At 46.2% G+C, this 16,737-nt stretch overlaps 1 protein-coding gene across 3 annotated transcripts in view; it reads right to left on the bottom strand.

Moving 5' to 3' along the window:
• TMCC2 (transmembrane and coiled-coil domain family 2) overlaps nt 1-16,737 on the bottom strand; it is a 248,176-nt gene that overhangs the window by 178,297 nt on the left and 53,142 nt on the right. Inside the window, exon 1 of one of the 3 annotated variants that reach the window (XM_082245571.1) lies at nt 371-590. The exons of the other annotated variants lie outside the window; for them this stretch is intronic. Coding sequence (XP_082101697.1) covers nt 371-385 — 15 coding nt within the window. The 5' untranslated portion in view covers nt 386-590. Of the gene's footprint in view, nt 1-370; nt 591-16,737 lie in introns of those variants that run through there. 3 annotated transcript variants of the gene reach the window in all.

Consider the following 16,737-nt stretch of genomic DNA (forward strand, 5'->3'; position numbering starts at 1 on the left):
AAAAAACGCTGCTAAAAGCAACGTGGCCAAACGTGCAATAACGCAAACTGAAAGCACGTTTAACAGCTGCTTTTTCCCGGCATCAGAACTAGCTTTGCAGGACGTTTTTTCTAACGTCCCGTGTACATGGAGCCTTATACTCTAAAAATAGTGCGATATTAAGTTCTAAAAGTGGTGCATGGGCTACAGTGTTACCAATGTTCTGAATACGAACATATGTAAATACTATTAACATAATGATTTATCAACTGATGTGTGTTTGGATAATTAAAATGACTGTAACTTCTGCCATTAAGAAAGCTAGTGGATTATGCATTTACAATATACAAAAATCATGTTTAAAAAAACATTTTTACTTCAAGACACTCACCAGTATGTGCACCATACTCCTTTTCCTGCTAGGCCAATGTTGGATCAACCAATGAACGGGAGTCTAGTAACCATGGAATCGATAAGATTCACATCCTCATCTGCCTTCCCATTCTGTTGCACAGTGAAGAGGTTTTTTTTTTTTTCTCCCTAACTCCTCCCTAAGTAGAGTCATAATACAAGCCTGTCTTCTTCTCACAGACTTTAAACCAGCTGAGGAAACCCATAATCCCTCCTGGCGAATCATGGGAATAGACTGGCAGGTCTCCAAAATGGGATTAGTACAGAAAGAAAAGTATCCATGGTGTACAGTATGAGAATGAAGTATAGCTGGTCAATGTAATCATTATTTCTTACCAGCTGAGGGAGCCAGATGACAGCTTACTTAACCAAGCTAATTCTACATAATGCGAATACTAACAGAGTGTAAAGTCTACACAATTCCACATAGTATAAATTTTAATAAAGAATTTCATTAGGATTTACAGATCATACACAATACATCTGCACACTTCTTGTACCTGGAAGAATTGCTATGGTGTGATCTGCCACCATTACGAGTAATTGCTTGAGATCCAATTCAAAATGTAAACCATTGTGTTCCAGAAATCCTTTACGTCAGATGCAAAACGATGCAAAACGTTAATGGCTATCTAAACAACCGAATCACCCAAGCACTCACTCCGATGGGGATGACAGGCGCGCCACTCTCCTCAGGCAGGGAACTACAAACATAAGCACATGAAAGAGAAAAGGAGGCGCAAACACCTAGTGCATTATCCGTAGACACCTTTAGAAAGTTTATTAAAATGCCAAAGACATACTCACAGACATGAAGAGCAAAAATCGCATATAGAGAGTCCAACACATGTAGAAATGAACATGTCCCTATAATTGGACGCTAACGCATTTCGGGAGTCACGCTCCCTTCCTCAGAGCTGGTCTTTCTTTAAGCAGACTCAAATATATACTGGATTCACCTACATAGGTTCCTCCCCTTTGCCCACAGTGGGTGGGACCAACTGGTATCTAAGCCAACCAGCAGCCTCCATAGATTCCATATCTCATTCCAAATGTCTTTGGCATTTTAAGAAACGTTTTAAAGGTGTCCACGGGTGATGCACTAGGTGTTTGCACCTTCTTTTCTCTTTCATAAATGGCTATCTACCCTGACCATTAGGCATGATTACAAAAAAAACTGGTGGGGAGCCCATGAACAGCTCAGGGTACAAGTAGTTTAAGTAATCAATCCCCCACTGGGTGTCTCCAAAGTCAGCTACTTCAATAAGTATTAGGGCAGATGAAAGTAAAAATAGTGAATTTATACTATCACCATTCCCTACAAAATATCTGTTCTGATCTTGCCCAAAAACAAAATGTAATATATTACAGCTTACCAGTCTAGAAATGCGGTGGCTGCATTAGTTGTCTTTTGTCTGGCTTTTTTTTTTTATTTTATTTTCAACTGATGATTCTGTCAGTAACACAGTTTGTCAATGCTCACTCACTGTACTTAATCTATGGAGAAACAACACTGTCCCCGGCTGTTCACTCCTGATTTGGAATGCAGAATACCTCCCCCTCGCTCAATCACTAAATTTTAGAGGAATGTGTTCTGTAGCTCATAGATATGAACTGTTGAGGGCTGATAACACTGCTTAAGATTTCATTGCAGGAGGCAGACTGCACAGGGAGTTACAAGCTTACTAGTTTTCCATCAGGCTCAAAAGGTATTTGCTTGCATTTATCAAACAGATATAGCAAAATGCTTATAAATGGTATATTCAACACACTAAAACATAGCAAATAAGAGAAGTTCATTGTTGTTGTATTCTCAAAGTGTATATAAAAGTCTGAAAGTTGGTCAATAAACAGTTCATTCTGGTTTGACTCCAAAACTTGTACTGTCAAGTTCTTGGGGTAACTATAGCCAGAATCACGGATCCCGTGTTCCAGAGCTTAGGAAGCAGGTTACTGGCGGAGATACCCAGTTGGTGGTGTCCGGATTACGTCACATTGGTGGCAGTGGTGGGATGTCTCCTGCAGTCCAGGACATCCAAACCACCACCAGGATTCAAGATCTGGGCAGCTGCCGAGGAGTGATACGGGGACCAGCCAGCATGAGAGCGGAGTTCGGGAGGAGGCTGCAAGGCATGCGGAAGCACCATCGGGAACCAGCGACAGAGCACACCAGGCTCGGCTGGGAGGATATGATCCGCCGGCAACTCTGGCATGAGGCGCTAAGCCACGAGCGGCACCAGCAGGGGAAGATCCTTCCCTCCTCCACAGAGATGTACCGAACGCAGTACCGTGCGCGAGAGGTGTTCCTGAGGGAACGACCGCGAGATGAATGGAAGACGGAGCTCGGAAGATTGGTCCAGGAGGAAATGAGGCTGGACGCCAGCTACAGAGCCCTCTGGTGGTTTGCGGCTCAACTGTGGCCAGGTACAGCAGATGGCAGCCTGACAGAAGGCGTTGGCTATGGCAGCGTGGGGCTGCTCCATCAAAAAATGTACGGAGACCCAGACTTTGGGAGCGATGAGGAGTGGCGGCTGGAAAACATCCTGGACTTCCGAGATGAGGTGCTGGACCTCCCCGAAGAGGCGTGTGACCTAGAGGAATTGGAGTTCCTGGTTGAGCAGGAATGGGAGCTTGAGATTGCCTACAAGCGGCTGTTTGACGGTGATCAGCAGCCTGGCATGGCTCCCGTTGCCTGGGACTGTCCGGGAGAAATAGCAGACAGTCACAAAGATGAGAAGCAAATAGGGCCAGGGCTGCCCCTGCGTTTTCCCATCCTAACCGCAATGAAAGAAGCAGCGATGATACAGAGGGCACTGCGAGCGCTAGAATGCCGGAACGCACCGGAGGTCCCCCAGGCAGCGAGACAAGCTAATAGCATGAAGGTCTCAGAAGGGGGAGTTGAGACAAGCACTGGAAGGCTGGGAAATGGTGATCAGCAGCAAGTCCAGAGTATCTCATCTGCCCAGCATCAGAAAAAGAGTTGGATCCGGAGAGTCTGAGAGAGGATCTGCGTGAGCCGTTTTCCCAACAGCAGATATCCCCACCGGGAGTAGAGGAAGCAATTCTCCCTCCCCAGCAATTGGACACTACCCCAATGTTCATCCCCCCAGCAGAAGCGCTGGCTAAGGGGCAGAGTGCCGCTGGCCTCTGCCCACCCTCAGAGTTAGATCCAGGGAGTCTGAGGGATAACCTCAGTGAGCAGTTTCCCCAGCACTTGGACACTACCCCAGTGTTTATCCCCCCAGCAGAAGCGTTGGCTACGGGGCAGAGTTCCGCTGGCCCCTGCCCCGTCCTCAGTATGTTTTTGGAGGGTTTGGGAGACAGCCCCTGTCAGAAGTCACCCCAGTGGCTGGTCACAGAACCGGCAGGGGAGAAAACCCTTCCCCCTCATCAGCGGTTGTACCCAACTTTTGCATATGTCCCCCCGGCAGAAGCGCTGGCTACAGGACAGAGCGCTGATGGTCTCTGCCCAGCAACAGAACAAGAGATGAAGAATCCGGGAGACAGTCCCTGCAAGATACCTTCTCAGCGGCTGGTAACTACACCAGGAGAAAAGCAAGTACCTTTTTCTCCCCAAATGCATAGCCCTACCAGCCTACATTCCCTACCAGCGGAAGCGCTGGCATCAGGGCAGAGGATTATTCAGCTCCCCCCAATATCTGCAACCCAGCCCCGGATCAGAGGAGTGCAGACAGCTGTTCCCACTCTGCAGCGGCTGTTTTTATTCATGGGAGACCCTATGTGCGGTTTTGCTCCCCAGAGCCAGAGTCGTACTTTTACTTTTCCTGGTTGCCTGGGGTGGAAGTTTGTGACTAACGCAGGTCCAGACCAGTTGAGGGTCAGGAACCTGGTTAGTCTGTTTTTAAAAGGGGAGAAATGTGACAGAACCCACTGTCACTGTGTGTTTTGGAGTGGACTGTACGCAAGCCTCCTACCGACAGACTATGGGCCAGAAAATACTGGAGACCTGGGGACATGCTGGCATTGAGTTAATGTAATGTAATGCTACAGCCCTTCTCCCCCAACCCCCCCCCCTCCTGTTTCTGTGTCTAATTGTGTGGATTCATGACACATAGACAATGGTCTTGACTGGAGACCTCTCTCCGCAGGGGGTGTGTATTGAGAGACTGCCTGTTTACCATAAGCTCATTAGGTTATCTGTAGCCTGTTTCAATGTACAAATGTTCAGTTCCCATTGGTTGTTCCTTGTCCCCTTCCCCCCTTTGGCCAGGCTAAGGGGAGTGTCCCATAACTGTGTTTAAAACTGTATGTCTTGGAATTTAATAAACAGTTTACGCTCTGCATGGTTAACCCTCAACACCTGGATTGTCTCGTGATTGAGGGGTTAAGGGCTGGGTATGGCTTCTCCGCAGGCTGTGGGTGCGTTTGGAGGACAAGAGACACAGGTCCGGCAGATGTGCCCACCTGGGGTAATAAGATCCGTTACAGGGCTTATGGACATTTCAGCTCAAAGAAACTCAAAGAAGCTCAAAGAAGCGGTTCCTACAGGCTTTTGAGGTTTTTTGAGCTCTCATTTTTTTTCTGCCTGGAAACTCTCCTCCATGTTAGCCAATGTGTCCATGCACACTATGGCTTTTTCAGGGGTATGCTCCTACAGGCAGAAAAAAACCCCAACAAACTCACATTTTTGAGGAGCTTTCAAGCAGAAAAGACGCCTAAGTGCCCAAAAACTAATGAAAAAGCAAGAATGAGCATGAAAAAGCATACATAAAACTCAAAGAAGCTGTAAAACACACAAAAAATAGGAAAAAGGAGGAATTGTGAAAATAAAAAGGTTAAAGAAGCTCAATAAAAACATGCAAAAGAGCAAAAAAAAGTACAAGCCATTGGCTCTCACTGCTGTCAGTCAAAGTCAGTGAGCCAATGAGGAGAGCGAGGGGGCAGGGCCGGGCCGAAGCTCAGTGTCTGAAAAGACACACAGAGCAGTGACTCAGCTCCAGTGCCCCCATAGCAAGCTGTTTACTTGGGGGGCACTCGGCAGGAGGGAGGGGCTAGAAGCGTCGGTGAGTGGCCCGAGAAGAGGAGGATCTGGGCTGCTCTGTGCAAAACCACTGCACGGAGCAGGTAAGTATGACATGTTTGTTATTATTAAACAAAAAAAACAAAAACAAGACTTTAATATCACTTCAATAGGTTTGGACCCTTTTGAGTTATGATTTGAGGAATGTAATTTTTAGGTTGAGGGCTTTATTTTAAAACCTACAGAGTTTGTAACTGTACTCATATAAAGCCCTTTTTTCTTTATGCTAGGCTGCTCTTAAATCTTGCATAATAGAACATTTTTAATTTGTTCTGCAGGGTTTGTGCCTTATCAGAGTTATCACAAATAACTCCTAGCCAGTACAGTACCTGGCAAGCAGTTACAGTAATTTACATAGTTACATAGTAGGTGAGGTTGAATAAAGACAATAGTCCATCCAGTTCAACCTGTGTAGGTGTGTGTGGCTGTAATCATCTCACATACCCCTGAATGTTCTGATCCTTGAGATGTACGTCTAATAGTCTTTTGAAAGCCACCATACTACCCACAGAAACCACCTCTTGTGGTAGAGAATTCCACAATCTTGTAGCCCTAACAGTAAAGAACCCCCCACGTTGCCTGAGGTTAAAATCGCTCTAATCGCATTGTATGCCCCCGAGTCCTCATGCAATCCCTTCGACTGAACAGCTTTTTTTCTAAGCCTAGATACCCATTGAGATATTTAAAAATTGCTATCATGTCCCCCCTCAGGCGTCTCTTCTCCAGGGAGAATAAATCAAGCGATTGCAGACGCTCCTCATAATCAAGGTCCTCCAATCCCCTAATTAGTTTAGTTGCCCTTCTCTGGACCCTCTCCAGCTCCAACACATCCCTTCTGAGGACTGGCGACCAGAACTGGACAGAATACTCCAGATGCGGTCGGACCAGAGTTTTATAAAGTGGAAGGATTATAGTCTTATCTCTGGAATACATCCCTTTCTTTATGCATGCTAATATTCTGCTAGCCTTGGCAGCTGCCCGCTTGACATTGCATGCTGTTGCCTAGTCTATCATCAACCAAGACTCCCAGATCCTTCTCCATTTTTTATTCCCCCAAGGGTTCCCCTCCTAACGTGTATTGTGCTTTTATGTTTCTAGTCCCCAAGTGCAAAACCTTACACTTCTCCACATTAAACCTCATTTGCCAAGTCGTTGCCCACTCCGTTATTTTGTCCAGGTCATTCTGTAGGATATCTGCTTCATGCTGTACAGTTATTGCCCTGCCTAATTTTGTGTCATCTGCAAAAACTGATATTGAACTACTGATCCCGTCCTCAATGCTGTTTATGAATAAATTGAACAAGGTTGGTCCTAGGACTGAGCCTTGGGGGACCCCGCTTACTACCTCAGACCAGTCTGAGTATGCGCTGTTTATTACCACCCTTTGGACACGCCCTTTTAGCCAGTTCCGTATCCAAGAGCAAACCCTGCTGTCGATACCTGCAGACCTTATTTTATAAATTAAGCGCTTATGGGGAACTGTATCAAACGCCTTAGCGAAATCTAGGTACACCACATCCACTGGTCTGCCCCTATCTAGCTCACAGCTCACCTCCTAGTAGAATGTTAAGAGATTGGTTTGACAAGAACGCCCATTTGTAAACCCGTGCTGGTTACTACTGATGATGCTGTTGTCCTTAGCAAACTCTACAAATAGTCCCTTATCATCCCTTCCAGAAGTTTACATACTACTGATGTCAGACTGACAGGCCTATCATTTCCCGGTATATGCCTCTGACCCTTTTTGAATATCGGAATCATGTTTGCTTGCCTCCACTCCCCTGGTACATCTCCTGTCCTAATACTGTCCGTAATTGACTATAAATAAATAAAGACTCTAATTCTGTATCTAGGCTAGCAGGAAGCTTACTTGAGTTAACCATTTTATTTTTTATTTAGTCTGGAATTGTTAATGAGGAAAACACTGATCACAAATTTTTGAGTCTCCCAGGTTACATAGTTATATAGTTAGTCTGGCTGAAAAAAGACACAAGTCCAGCTAGTTCAACCAACAGATTGATTGTAAGAGGGCTTAGATCTGGGTCTACAATATTAGTGATGAAGGAAATCATGCTCCTCAGTTATCTCTTCCTGGACCAGTAGAATCAAGAATAAAGATTTGTTTAGCCCCCAATAACTTAATTTTGTTAGGGTATCCATAATAGTGACTGAGATGTGAATAAAATCATAGTTGTAAATCAGAAGATTACCAATAGTTATACCTTTTATTTAGAGAGATCTCTATTGCAAGTAAAGTATAGAAGTAAGCAATGTGTGATTAGGGGAAAAGTTTAATTTGGTATGACTAGCTTGGCCGATGAACATATAGCCAGATGTGCCGAATGTAATTCTTGCTTAATTTTTCAAGGTAAAAGAATGAAAAGTGAGATGTTTAGGATAGGGTCGCACAGAATGCTAAAAATTCCACCCAGCTAAAGAACTCCTAAGAATTACTGTAGGTCTTCCTTCACAGACTAATAAGTTAGCCTGTTTTTGACTAATACATATTTGCTTAGCACCCACAAAGTTGTTACCGATTGTTGTTTTCATTAGGATATTTTTTCCCATTTTCATCAATTTTTTTGGCCGTTCACGGCACAGGACTCTGAAGGAACGGCATGGAAGGCCGTTCATTCAGAGTGCATGCGCCGATTACGTCATCGGCTGCATGCAATGTAAATTTCTCCTAAACGGTGCAAGTTTAGGAAATACTTACAGTACCTATGGGTAAGCCTTATCATAGGCTTACCTATAGGTAAACACTACTTGGGGGTTTACAACCACTTTAAGGGGCATGCTGATGGACACATTTTGCTGTGCTCATCAGTGTGCCCCCTAACATAAAATAAGGGGCAGCAAACAATGACTGCACTTAAGATTGAGATAGGAGAAAAAAAGCACTATAGCAAGCTGAGAATTAGCATTTTGATCCTTTTCAATGCCTCCAGCAGCCTTCAATCACAAACAGCAGACATGGAAGGCACCAGATGTAGGCTTTAGACAGCGATCTCACGCCAATCAGCAGCAGTGATCGCTGCTTACTACCTCCTTCACAGTGATCGCTGCTCCTACATCCCTCCCCACTCAGGGTGATCATGGTTTTCGTATGCTGTAAAATTAGTGACATATTTAAACACTCCACCTTGTTCTGCTGCACTCCCTGCTTCCTCCTACTCCGACCTCGCCACTCAGCGCCTCTTTCCCTTCGCACGTGACATTTCCCTTGCCTTACACAGACGGGAGGCACAGTAGCTCTGAATGGAGGACGGAAGCTTCAAGCTGGTGATTGGTTGCTTGAACCGCCCTTTATCTTAGCAACCAATCACTTGCTTGTTTACCTTAGGCAGCTTCCGCCCTCCCTCCAGAACTGTCCAGCCTCCCGCTGTCGGCTCTGTGAAGATGAATGCGTGACAGCTGGGAGAAGAACAGGCTCCTAAATGGCGCGACCGCCAGAAATCGGGAGACCAGGCTTCAGTCAGATCCAGGCAGGACAGGGGTTCCTGGTAGGGGCCCCCACTAGGTACAACCCCACCCCCCGCCAGTTGATCGTCCGGTTGCCGGCAGCACACCCCCTGCCCCCATCGCTAGTTAGCGCCCTGCCCCCCCCCCCCAGGAAAGTGGATCAGATCACCCCAAAAATACATCCCCAGCGTATGTGGAGGGGGGCAGGATGAGGAACTTGGCCGGGGGGGGTGCCTGCAGGAAGGGGAACCTGGGGGTCCGACGGTCCCAAGGAGGGGTCCAACCCAAAACCCTCCAGGGGTAGAGGGGGGACAGCTACTCATCATACCAGGAACCAGGTGGGCACCGCTCCAGACAGATCCTCCTGTCCATCGAAATGGGGGGGCTGTCAGCCAGGAAGAACGCTGTGACTCAGGCCAAGGCCAGGTCGTATGCGACCTCGCAAGATGTTTAACTTGCAGGGCCAGCCCCCATCGATTGGAGCTATGTCACGGCCGACCTAGCCCCCTTCCCCCCCCCCCCAGGAAAGTGGATCAGATCGCCCCAAAAAATACATCCCCATCGTATGTGCGGGGGGGGGCAGGATGAGGAACTTGGCCGGGGGGGGGGGGTGCCTGCAGGAAGGAGAACCCGGGGGTCCGACCATCCCAAGGAGGGGCCCACCCCAAAACCCTCCAGGGGTAGAGGGGGGACAGCTACTTGTCATACCAGGAACCAGGTGGGCACCGCTCCAGACAGATCCTCCTGTCCATCGAAATGGGGGAGGGGCTGTCAGCCAGGAGGAACGCTGCGACTCAGGCCAAGGCCAGATCGTATGCAACCTCGTGAGATGTTTAACTTGCAGGCCAGCCCCCATCGATTGGGGCTATGTCACGGCCGACCTAGCGCAGAGCTGCGGCCTGCGCACTTGCTGGCCAGACTGGGGTGACCACTGGATCTAGATTTATTTAGTCCAGCAGTTGACTGTACATCTCACCGGAAAAATCCAGGAGGAAAAAATGTTCTATCTAAAAAATTTGCAAGGATCAAAGATCCCAGCAAGGAACTAGGTCCTTACTCCTGACTAGGCAGAAAAAAAAACGAAGTGACTATAGCAGGAAGAGGGAGTATACCCCCTGGGATGGCCCATGGGTGTAGCCAGAATTTTTTTCTGCCTAGTGACCTACTCCTGTAGGGGGCAGCATAACTCAATGGTCAAGAATTGCAGGAGAAACTACTATTTTCAGAAGGCGATATTAACAATAGCTGGCACATATATTTGCCATGACAGTTGTACATTAATAATATTATCTATGTCGGGGCTTCCCAAACGTTTTTGGGCCGAGACCCACTTCTGAATACAGCTTTTTTTCAGGACCCACTTGCCTGTAATTGAATATAGTAAAGCACTACAGAAATTGTTGGCACTATATAAAATGCAAATAATAATAATATTAATACATATTTTAAAGGTAGGGGGAAGTTAAAATAAAATTTACTACTTTTCAATGTATTATTGAATACACTTCCCAGTTGTTCTAAGTGAGGGGTCAAAAACCTGTGGCATGTGTGGCATATAAGTGGAGTTGTAAGTAATTAGCACACTCATAGATAGTATAAGGCAGGCAGAGGATAGAAATCAACCACCCCAGGACAGTGATCAGCAGGCTATATGGCACTCACCCTCCTTCCTCTCCCAGCAGTCCACAGTGAAGGTGAAGCCCCTGTTTGCCCTCTCCAGGGCCCAGCACACCTCACCCAGAGTCTCCACGATGAGGAGCTCTATGCTGGTTTTGGTGTCCTGGCTCTTCTCCTTCAGATCCTCTACTGGGGTCACTGAAGCTGCCATGAACTCCGGATACCGCCGGGCCACCTGGTCCTCCTATGACACAGAGGCTGCTGCCTCTGCCTGCTATACAGTAGCTGAGAGAGTCCCGCCACCAGTCTAGCCACTACCGCTGCCGCCAGCAGGACCGAGGAGCTGGCTCTGCACCCCATGAACATATCCTACATAACAGCCCAGATACGTACTCACTGATGCAAGTATCCTCCTCACTGGAGATGCAGACCAGCCTCCGTAAACTGCGTGGGCGGGGTCCTGAATTAATCGCGATTTGACTGCTCTGGCTGTCTTTAATTTGCATGGGCTCACACAGCACAATTTAAGCGGGCCCGCTCTCAGTGATTTCCAGCTCAGCGCGACCCACTCAACAACAGCTCGCGACCCACCAGTGGGTCCCGACCCACAGTTTGGGAACTCCTGATCTATTACTACATAGATGCAGAGAGAGCTGGATAAGCATTGACCTTTATATTTCATAACTACAATAGAGGGGGGCAAGTGGGACTTTAACGGTGCTAAATGATGGAGAAAAATCTGAATTCTCAAAAATTGTACATTTTATTACACATAGAAAGTGAGGACAAGACAATACATCAATATAAAATGATAAATCAAGATGACCTGAGCCCTTTCTTATGCCGAAGGTGGAGGTAATAGAGGTGACGCCACCAAAGCAAGCACAGAGGGGGAGGGGAGCCGAGACCCTCAGACTCCTAGAGTTGACCCATAGAGAGGGTGACAGCCAGGCTGATTATGAATAAATGTGCAGTTGAATCCCTAGGTACCTCAATGTAACAAAGACAGGAAGGGAAAATGAAGTCCCCTTAATATCCCCCAAATGGGAGGTATCCCCAAAATTGACAAGATTCAGCGCCTAAATTGTCATGCAGTATTCAAAAGTTCACCGCCATTTCAATTCAACAAATTTTCCAATAGTACACAAAAATGAAGGAGACGCAAATGGTCTCAAAGATCATGTATTGTTCCCCGGTGGACTTTGTTACATTGAGGTACCTAGGGATTCAACTGCACATTTATTCATAATCAGCCTGGCTGTCACCCTCTCTATGGGTCAACTCTAGGAGTCTGAGGGTCTCGGCTCCCCTCCCCCTCTGTGCTTGCTTTGGTGGCGTCACCTCTATTACCTCCACCTTCGGCATAAGAAAGGGCTCAGGTCATCTTAAGAAATGTTCACTCTCGAGAAATGTCTATGAAAACTCCTGAAGAAGCTATTATGAAGATGGCGAAACATGTAGAGTTGATATTTTCGAGTGCATTTTCTTGATTTTATCATTTTATATTGATGTATTGTCTTGTCCTCACTTTCTATGTGTAATAAAATGTACAATTTTTGAGAATTCAGATTTTTCTCCATCATTTAGCACCGTTAAAGTCCCACTTGCCCCCCTCTATTGTAGTTACTCAATTTATGGGATGTGGTGCCTCTTACTTCATCTCTAGCAATATCTCTTCAAAATTTACTTTATATTTCATACATCATAGCTGGTAGCTATAGAGCATGGCCATTCTAAAACAAGTGTACAAAAATGTGTTCATTTTACAGCAAGATATAAATGAAAAATATCTAAAAAGAGGGGTGAAGCATCACCAAATACTAAAACAGAGTTGAAGGAAAAAACCTCTTTAGAGTCTGGAGTTGATTCATAAGAAGGCAAAAACCCTTATTAAGAGTGGCCCAGTTTGCTCCAGCAAAGAGAAAAATAAATTCATGATCCCCAAAGGCAGCTGAAGATCCATACAACTCCACAAATCAGCTTTCTGTGATGTTATTTAAAAATTTAAAATTTTTTAAAAATTTTTTTTGCACTTAAAAACACATCCAATCCATTTTTCTTTTTATCGACTTGAGAGGAATCAGATTAGTACCAGAAACCCTTGCCTACTTATCTCACTTATCTATTATCATTCATGATGCCATTGTTTACTACTGTGATTGGTTACAGCAATCACATGACACAGGGCCAAACACAGTGGCTGCAATGGCTCAATGAATGCAGCTGAACAGTGTCAAAAATGATTCTTTATACAGCCAACATTGCAGTATAAGCAATCACAGTATGGGGGGAAAAAATCCTGATCACCCAGCAGTTCAGTGACAGTATGAAAAACAATTCACTGTATGAATTGTGCCACCAGCCATTGTCTCTGATCGTTCTTCAGAGAGCATTTGACAGGCAATGAGAATGCGTTCTTTCGCCTCCCCACGACCTTCTTTAACAACCCTTGGATCCTGCACAATTACTCATATTCATTTGAATTAGTTATAATGGGCGGGCGTACAGAGGGTATCATTCCTGTAACAGCTGCGATGCATGTGTACACCCATGCCACTGCCTCTGCAGCTTAAGGGAGTAGCAGTTGAAGGGCCATAAACCCGTGGCTCAACCACAAGATTTTACTACCCCGCCCCCAACCTCACTTGTGAACGATCCCAAATAGCTCAAAGAGTCACAGTTCTCTGATCATCACCACACTAGCCACAGTGTTGCCAGACCAGTGAAACTAGAATCAGTGTTCCTGATTGCCATCACATTAGAGCAGTGCAGAAAGCAACAGTTTTCCTTACCACTGCCACACCATTTCCAGAGTCACCAGGCTAGTGTATGCCAGCAACAGTGTTCCTTATCACCATCACACCAGTTGTAGTGTCACCACAACAGTGTAAGCCAGCAACAGTGTCCCTGATTTTCGCCACACCAGTCCCAATGTCACCAGACCAGTGTAGGTCAGCACCAGTGTTCCTGACTGCTGCCACACTAGTCCCCAGTGGCCAGACCAGTGTAAGCCAGCGACTGTATTCCTGATTTCCACTACATAAGTCCCATTGTCACCAGACCAGTGCAGCCAGCAACACTGTTCCTGAACACCACCACACCAGAGCAGTGTTGCCTCTGCCTGCCACCTGTATTAACCCTGGCCTGTTTATTGACCACATTTCTATCTGCTGCCTAGACAAATGCCTAGCCTGTTTGCTGACCCATCTGCACGCCTGCGCACTATGTTCATGTGAGACACCAGTCCAAGCCATACCCTACTGACAACTGCACTACTGGAACCACAGGAACTTCCTTTCTTCAGCCAGCTGTACTTCCTGACCAGTAAAAATAGCATTTCCCGGGGACAGCCATGTACCATTAGGCTAGGCTTACTTAACTTCAAGATTAGAGGAACTAGGGACTAGAGGACAGGTGATGCTACACTATGCTATATTCCCTGACCACTCGCACAGAGGCGACCATTACAGTACATTGTTTTTGACACACCTGGTTGATTTGTGTGATATAAAAAATATAATAATACTGAAGACTGCTCTCTGCTGACGTCACAGAGTCGGCCCAGGCTCAGGCGTCATCACGACCATAGAGTCGCAATCTACCCACATGCCTAGACCGACACCCGGCTCGGCCTCTCAGCAAGAGAGGCTGAGCCGGTCGCTCCCACCTCCTCCGCAGCCCAGCGCTCCAGCGAGTGAGGAGGGGGCAGAGCAGAAGCTGCTGATTGACAGACAGCAATTTTCTGCTCACGGAGCTGTAAGAACAGAGTGATCAGCGGTGTTCGTTTGATCAATTCTCACTGTTACAGGCACCGGGGGACAGATGCACCATCTAAGTACTGTATGAATTTAAAAAAATTAAAAAAACATACATCTCTTTTAATTTCCCTATTTTCCAAAAAAATAAAACTTCAAAAAACTAACAATGCCTCTTACTAAATACCTTTTGTGGGGGGGTGTTTGTACTATCCTGGCATTTTAGGGCCTCAAAAAATGAGAGAAGCAGAATAGATCAGGGCTGATCAATTTTCAAATATACATAACATAGTTTGTAGACTCTATACCTTCCACACAGACTAAATAATACACACTGATGTGGGTTATTTTTACCAAGGAAATATAGCAGAACACATTTTGACCTAAATTTATGAAGTAGGCTTATTTATTTGCTAAATTCTGTAACAGAAACAAACAAAAACAGGTTTTTATTCAGTCTTTTCTCGTTTATATAGCAAAAAATAAAAAAAACATCCAGTGGTGATTAATTACCATCAAAAGAAAGCTTTCCGTTTTAACAAATGATAAAAATGTATTTGGGTACAGTGTTGCATGACTGAGTAATCGTTGCTGAAAGTGTGACAGCGCCGAAATTTGTAAAAAAATTACCTGGGCGGGAAGCAGGGCGGATTAAGAGCATAATGGGTCTGGTGCTGAGGATTTTTGGGGGGCCTTTTTTTGGGTATAAAAATGAAAACACAAAACAATTTTTGTTATAATAATTAGTTATTGGGGGACACTCGTGAGCAGCGAACCAAGAACACTTTGCCCCTTGCCACCCGGACACATCAGCCACACCACTGGCACACTGAGAGGGAATCCCCAGCTTCCACCACGCCCCACTGGCCCCTGCGCACCTCATGGGGAGGAGAAAATTGGGTACACGAGCATCCAGTGCAAAATCCACGGACCAGGACCCATCTGAGGCATGCCTGCCCGATGCCATCTTTGAAGCCCCAGCCTCAAGTCCAGCTTGCCTCCGAGGACCTGGGGTGGTCTTCTGCAAGGAGTGGGGACTCAGCAGCAGTCTCGCTCCAGAAGCAAACGCTGCGGGATGCTGATCTTCTTGTCCGCTTCAAGACCATGCTGCAGGCCCTGCTATCCCGATGGACAGATTGGCGTTCTACCACATCCGCAATGCTCAGCCCTAAGAAACCAGGTCCTCTTGGATGTGTCTAATTATGCGCCGGTCCCCATCTCCACCTTACAGTGGCGACCCCCTAAATTGCATCCCCCTTCTGTCCCCCATTGACCTCGCAGACTGGAGTAAAGCCTGGTCCAGCATAGCGAAATGCTACTTTAACACAGCCATGTTGGAGGCTGCCTATATGGTCCTCCTTCGCTGGTACTAGGTCCCAGCCCACATTGCCAAGTCAAACCCATCCTATAGTGATTGATGCTTCCAGGGGTGCAGTCAGCGAGGATATGAAATGCACATTTGGTGGTTCTGCCATTTTGGTCAAGGGTCTTCGGACTCCTGTCTACCCTCTTCCACAAGGACCCCAAACTTGCATTGCTCCATTGTTCAATCCCTGGACTCTTCTCTTACCAGCAGAAACGAGCTACCTATTTCTTTATCGCAGCTAAGCTAATCACAATAAGGGCCTGGAAAAAGCTGGCTGTATCATTTTCAGAGGTGAAAAGCACCTTGACGACTCTTATGATCCATGAAAAAATTACCAGTATTCTCCAAGACTCCCATGCCAAATTTCTCAAAGTATGGGTCCTGTGGTGGTCCTATGCATTTCAATCTCTACACCCGACCAGCCTAGGCCATTCAAAGTAACTTGACCCCATCCTTAGACCGGGGGAACTTCCTTTCTCCACCCCTTCTTCGCCTCTCCTCCTACCCGTTTTTATATTTCTGGGCCTCTTGCCCGTCGCTCTGTTCCTTCCCCCCTTACCTTCCCCCCGTTGTTGCTTTGTTTTGTTTTTTCAGGCATCTCACGTTGTCCCCTGGACTGAGGGTCACTGTTGGTTTATAGTTTATATCCTTTAACACATTTTTATTTGTGTTCTTGCGTGAAAATCTGTATTATGTTTCCTGTTTATATCCCCTGCGTGGGAATTTGACATCTGGTTTACTTTCGCATATCAATAAAAACATTGTACCAGAAAATAAATTAATTAGTAAAACAAATTAAATTAAATTAAACAGAGGGTAAGGGTGAGTGAGGGAGGGGGTGAGAAAGAGGAAGCGTGAAAGAGGGGGGAGTGGAAGAGAGGGGGGGGGATTTCCTCTGGGTAGCTTAAGTAGAGCAGTAATGTGGCACACACAGCGCACCACGGTGAACTGTGTGTGGGTCCACAATGGGGTACGAGTGGGAGGGGCCTAAAGGGGCATGGGTAAACAAAACAAAAGCCTTCTTGTGCTCATAAAATATTGTGAACTTGCTGGCCTGCAAGCCAGAATCTCAGAGACATATACAAACCTCAGTACAATCATTATTT

Source organism: Pelophylax lessonae (assembly GCF_965119305.1).
Source record: "Pelophylax lessonae genome assembly, chromosome: 2".
In the NCBI taxonomy this organism is placed as follows: domain Eukaryota; kingdom Metazoa; phylum Chordata; class Amphibia; order Anura; family Ranidae; genus Pelophylax; species Pelophylax lessonae.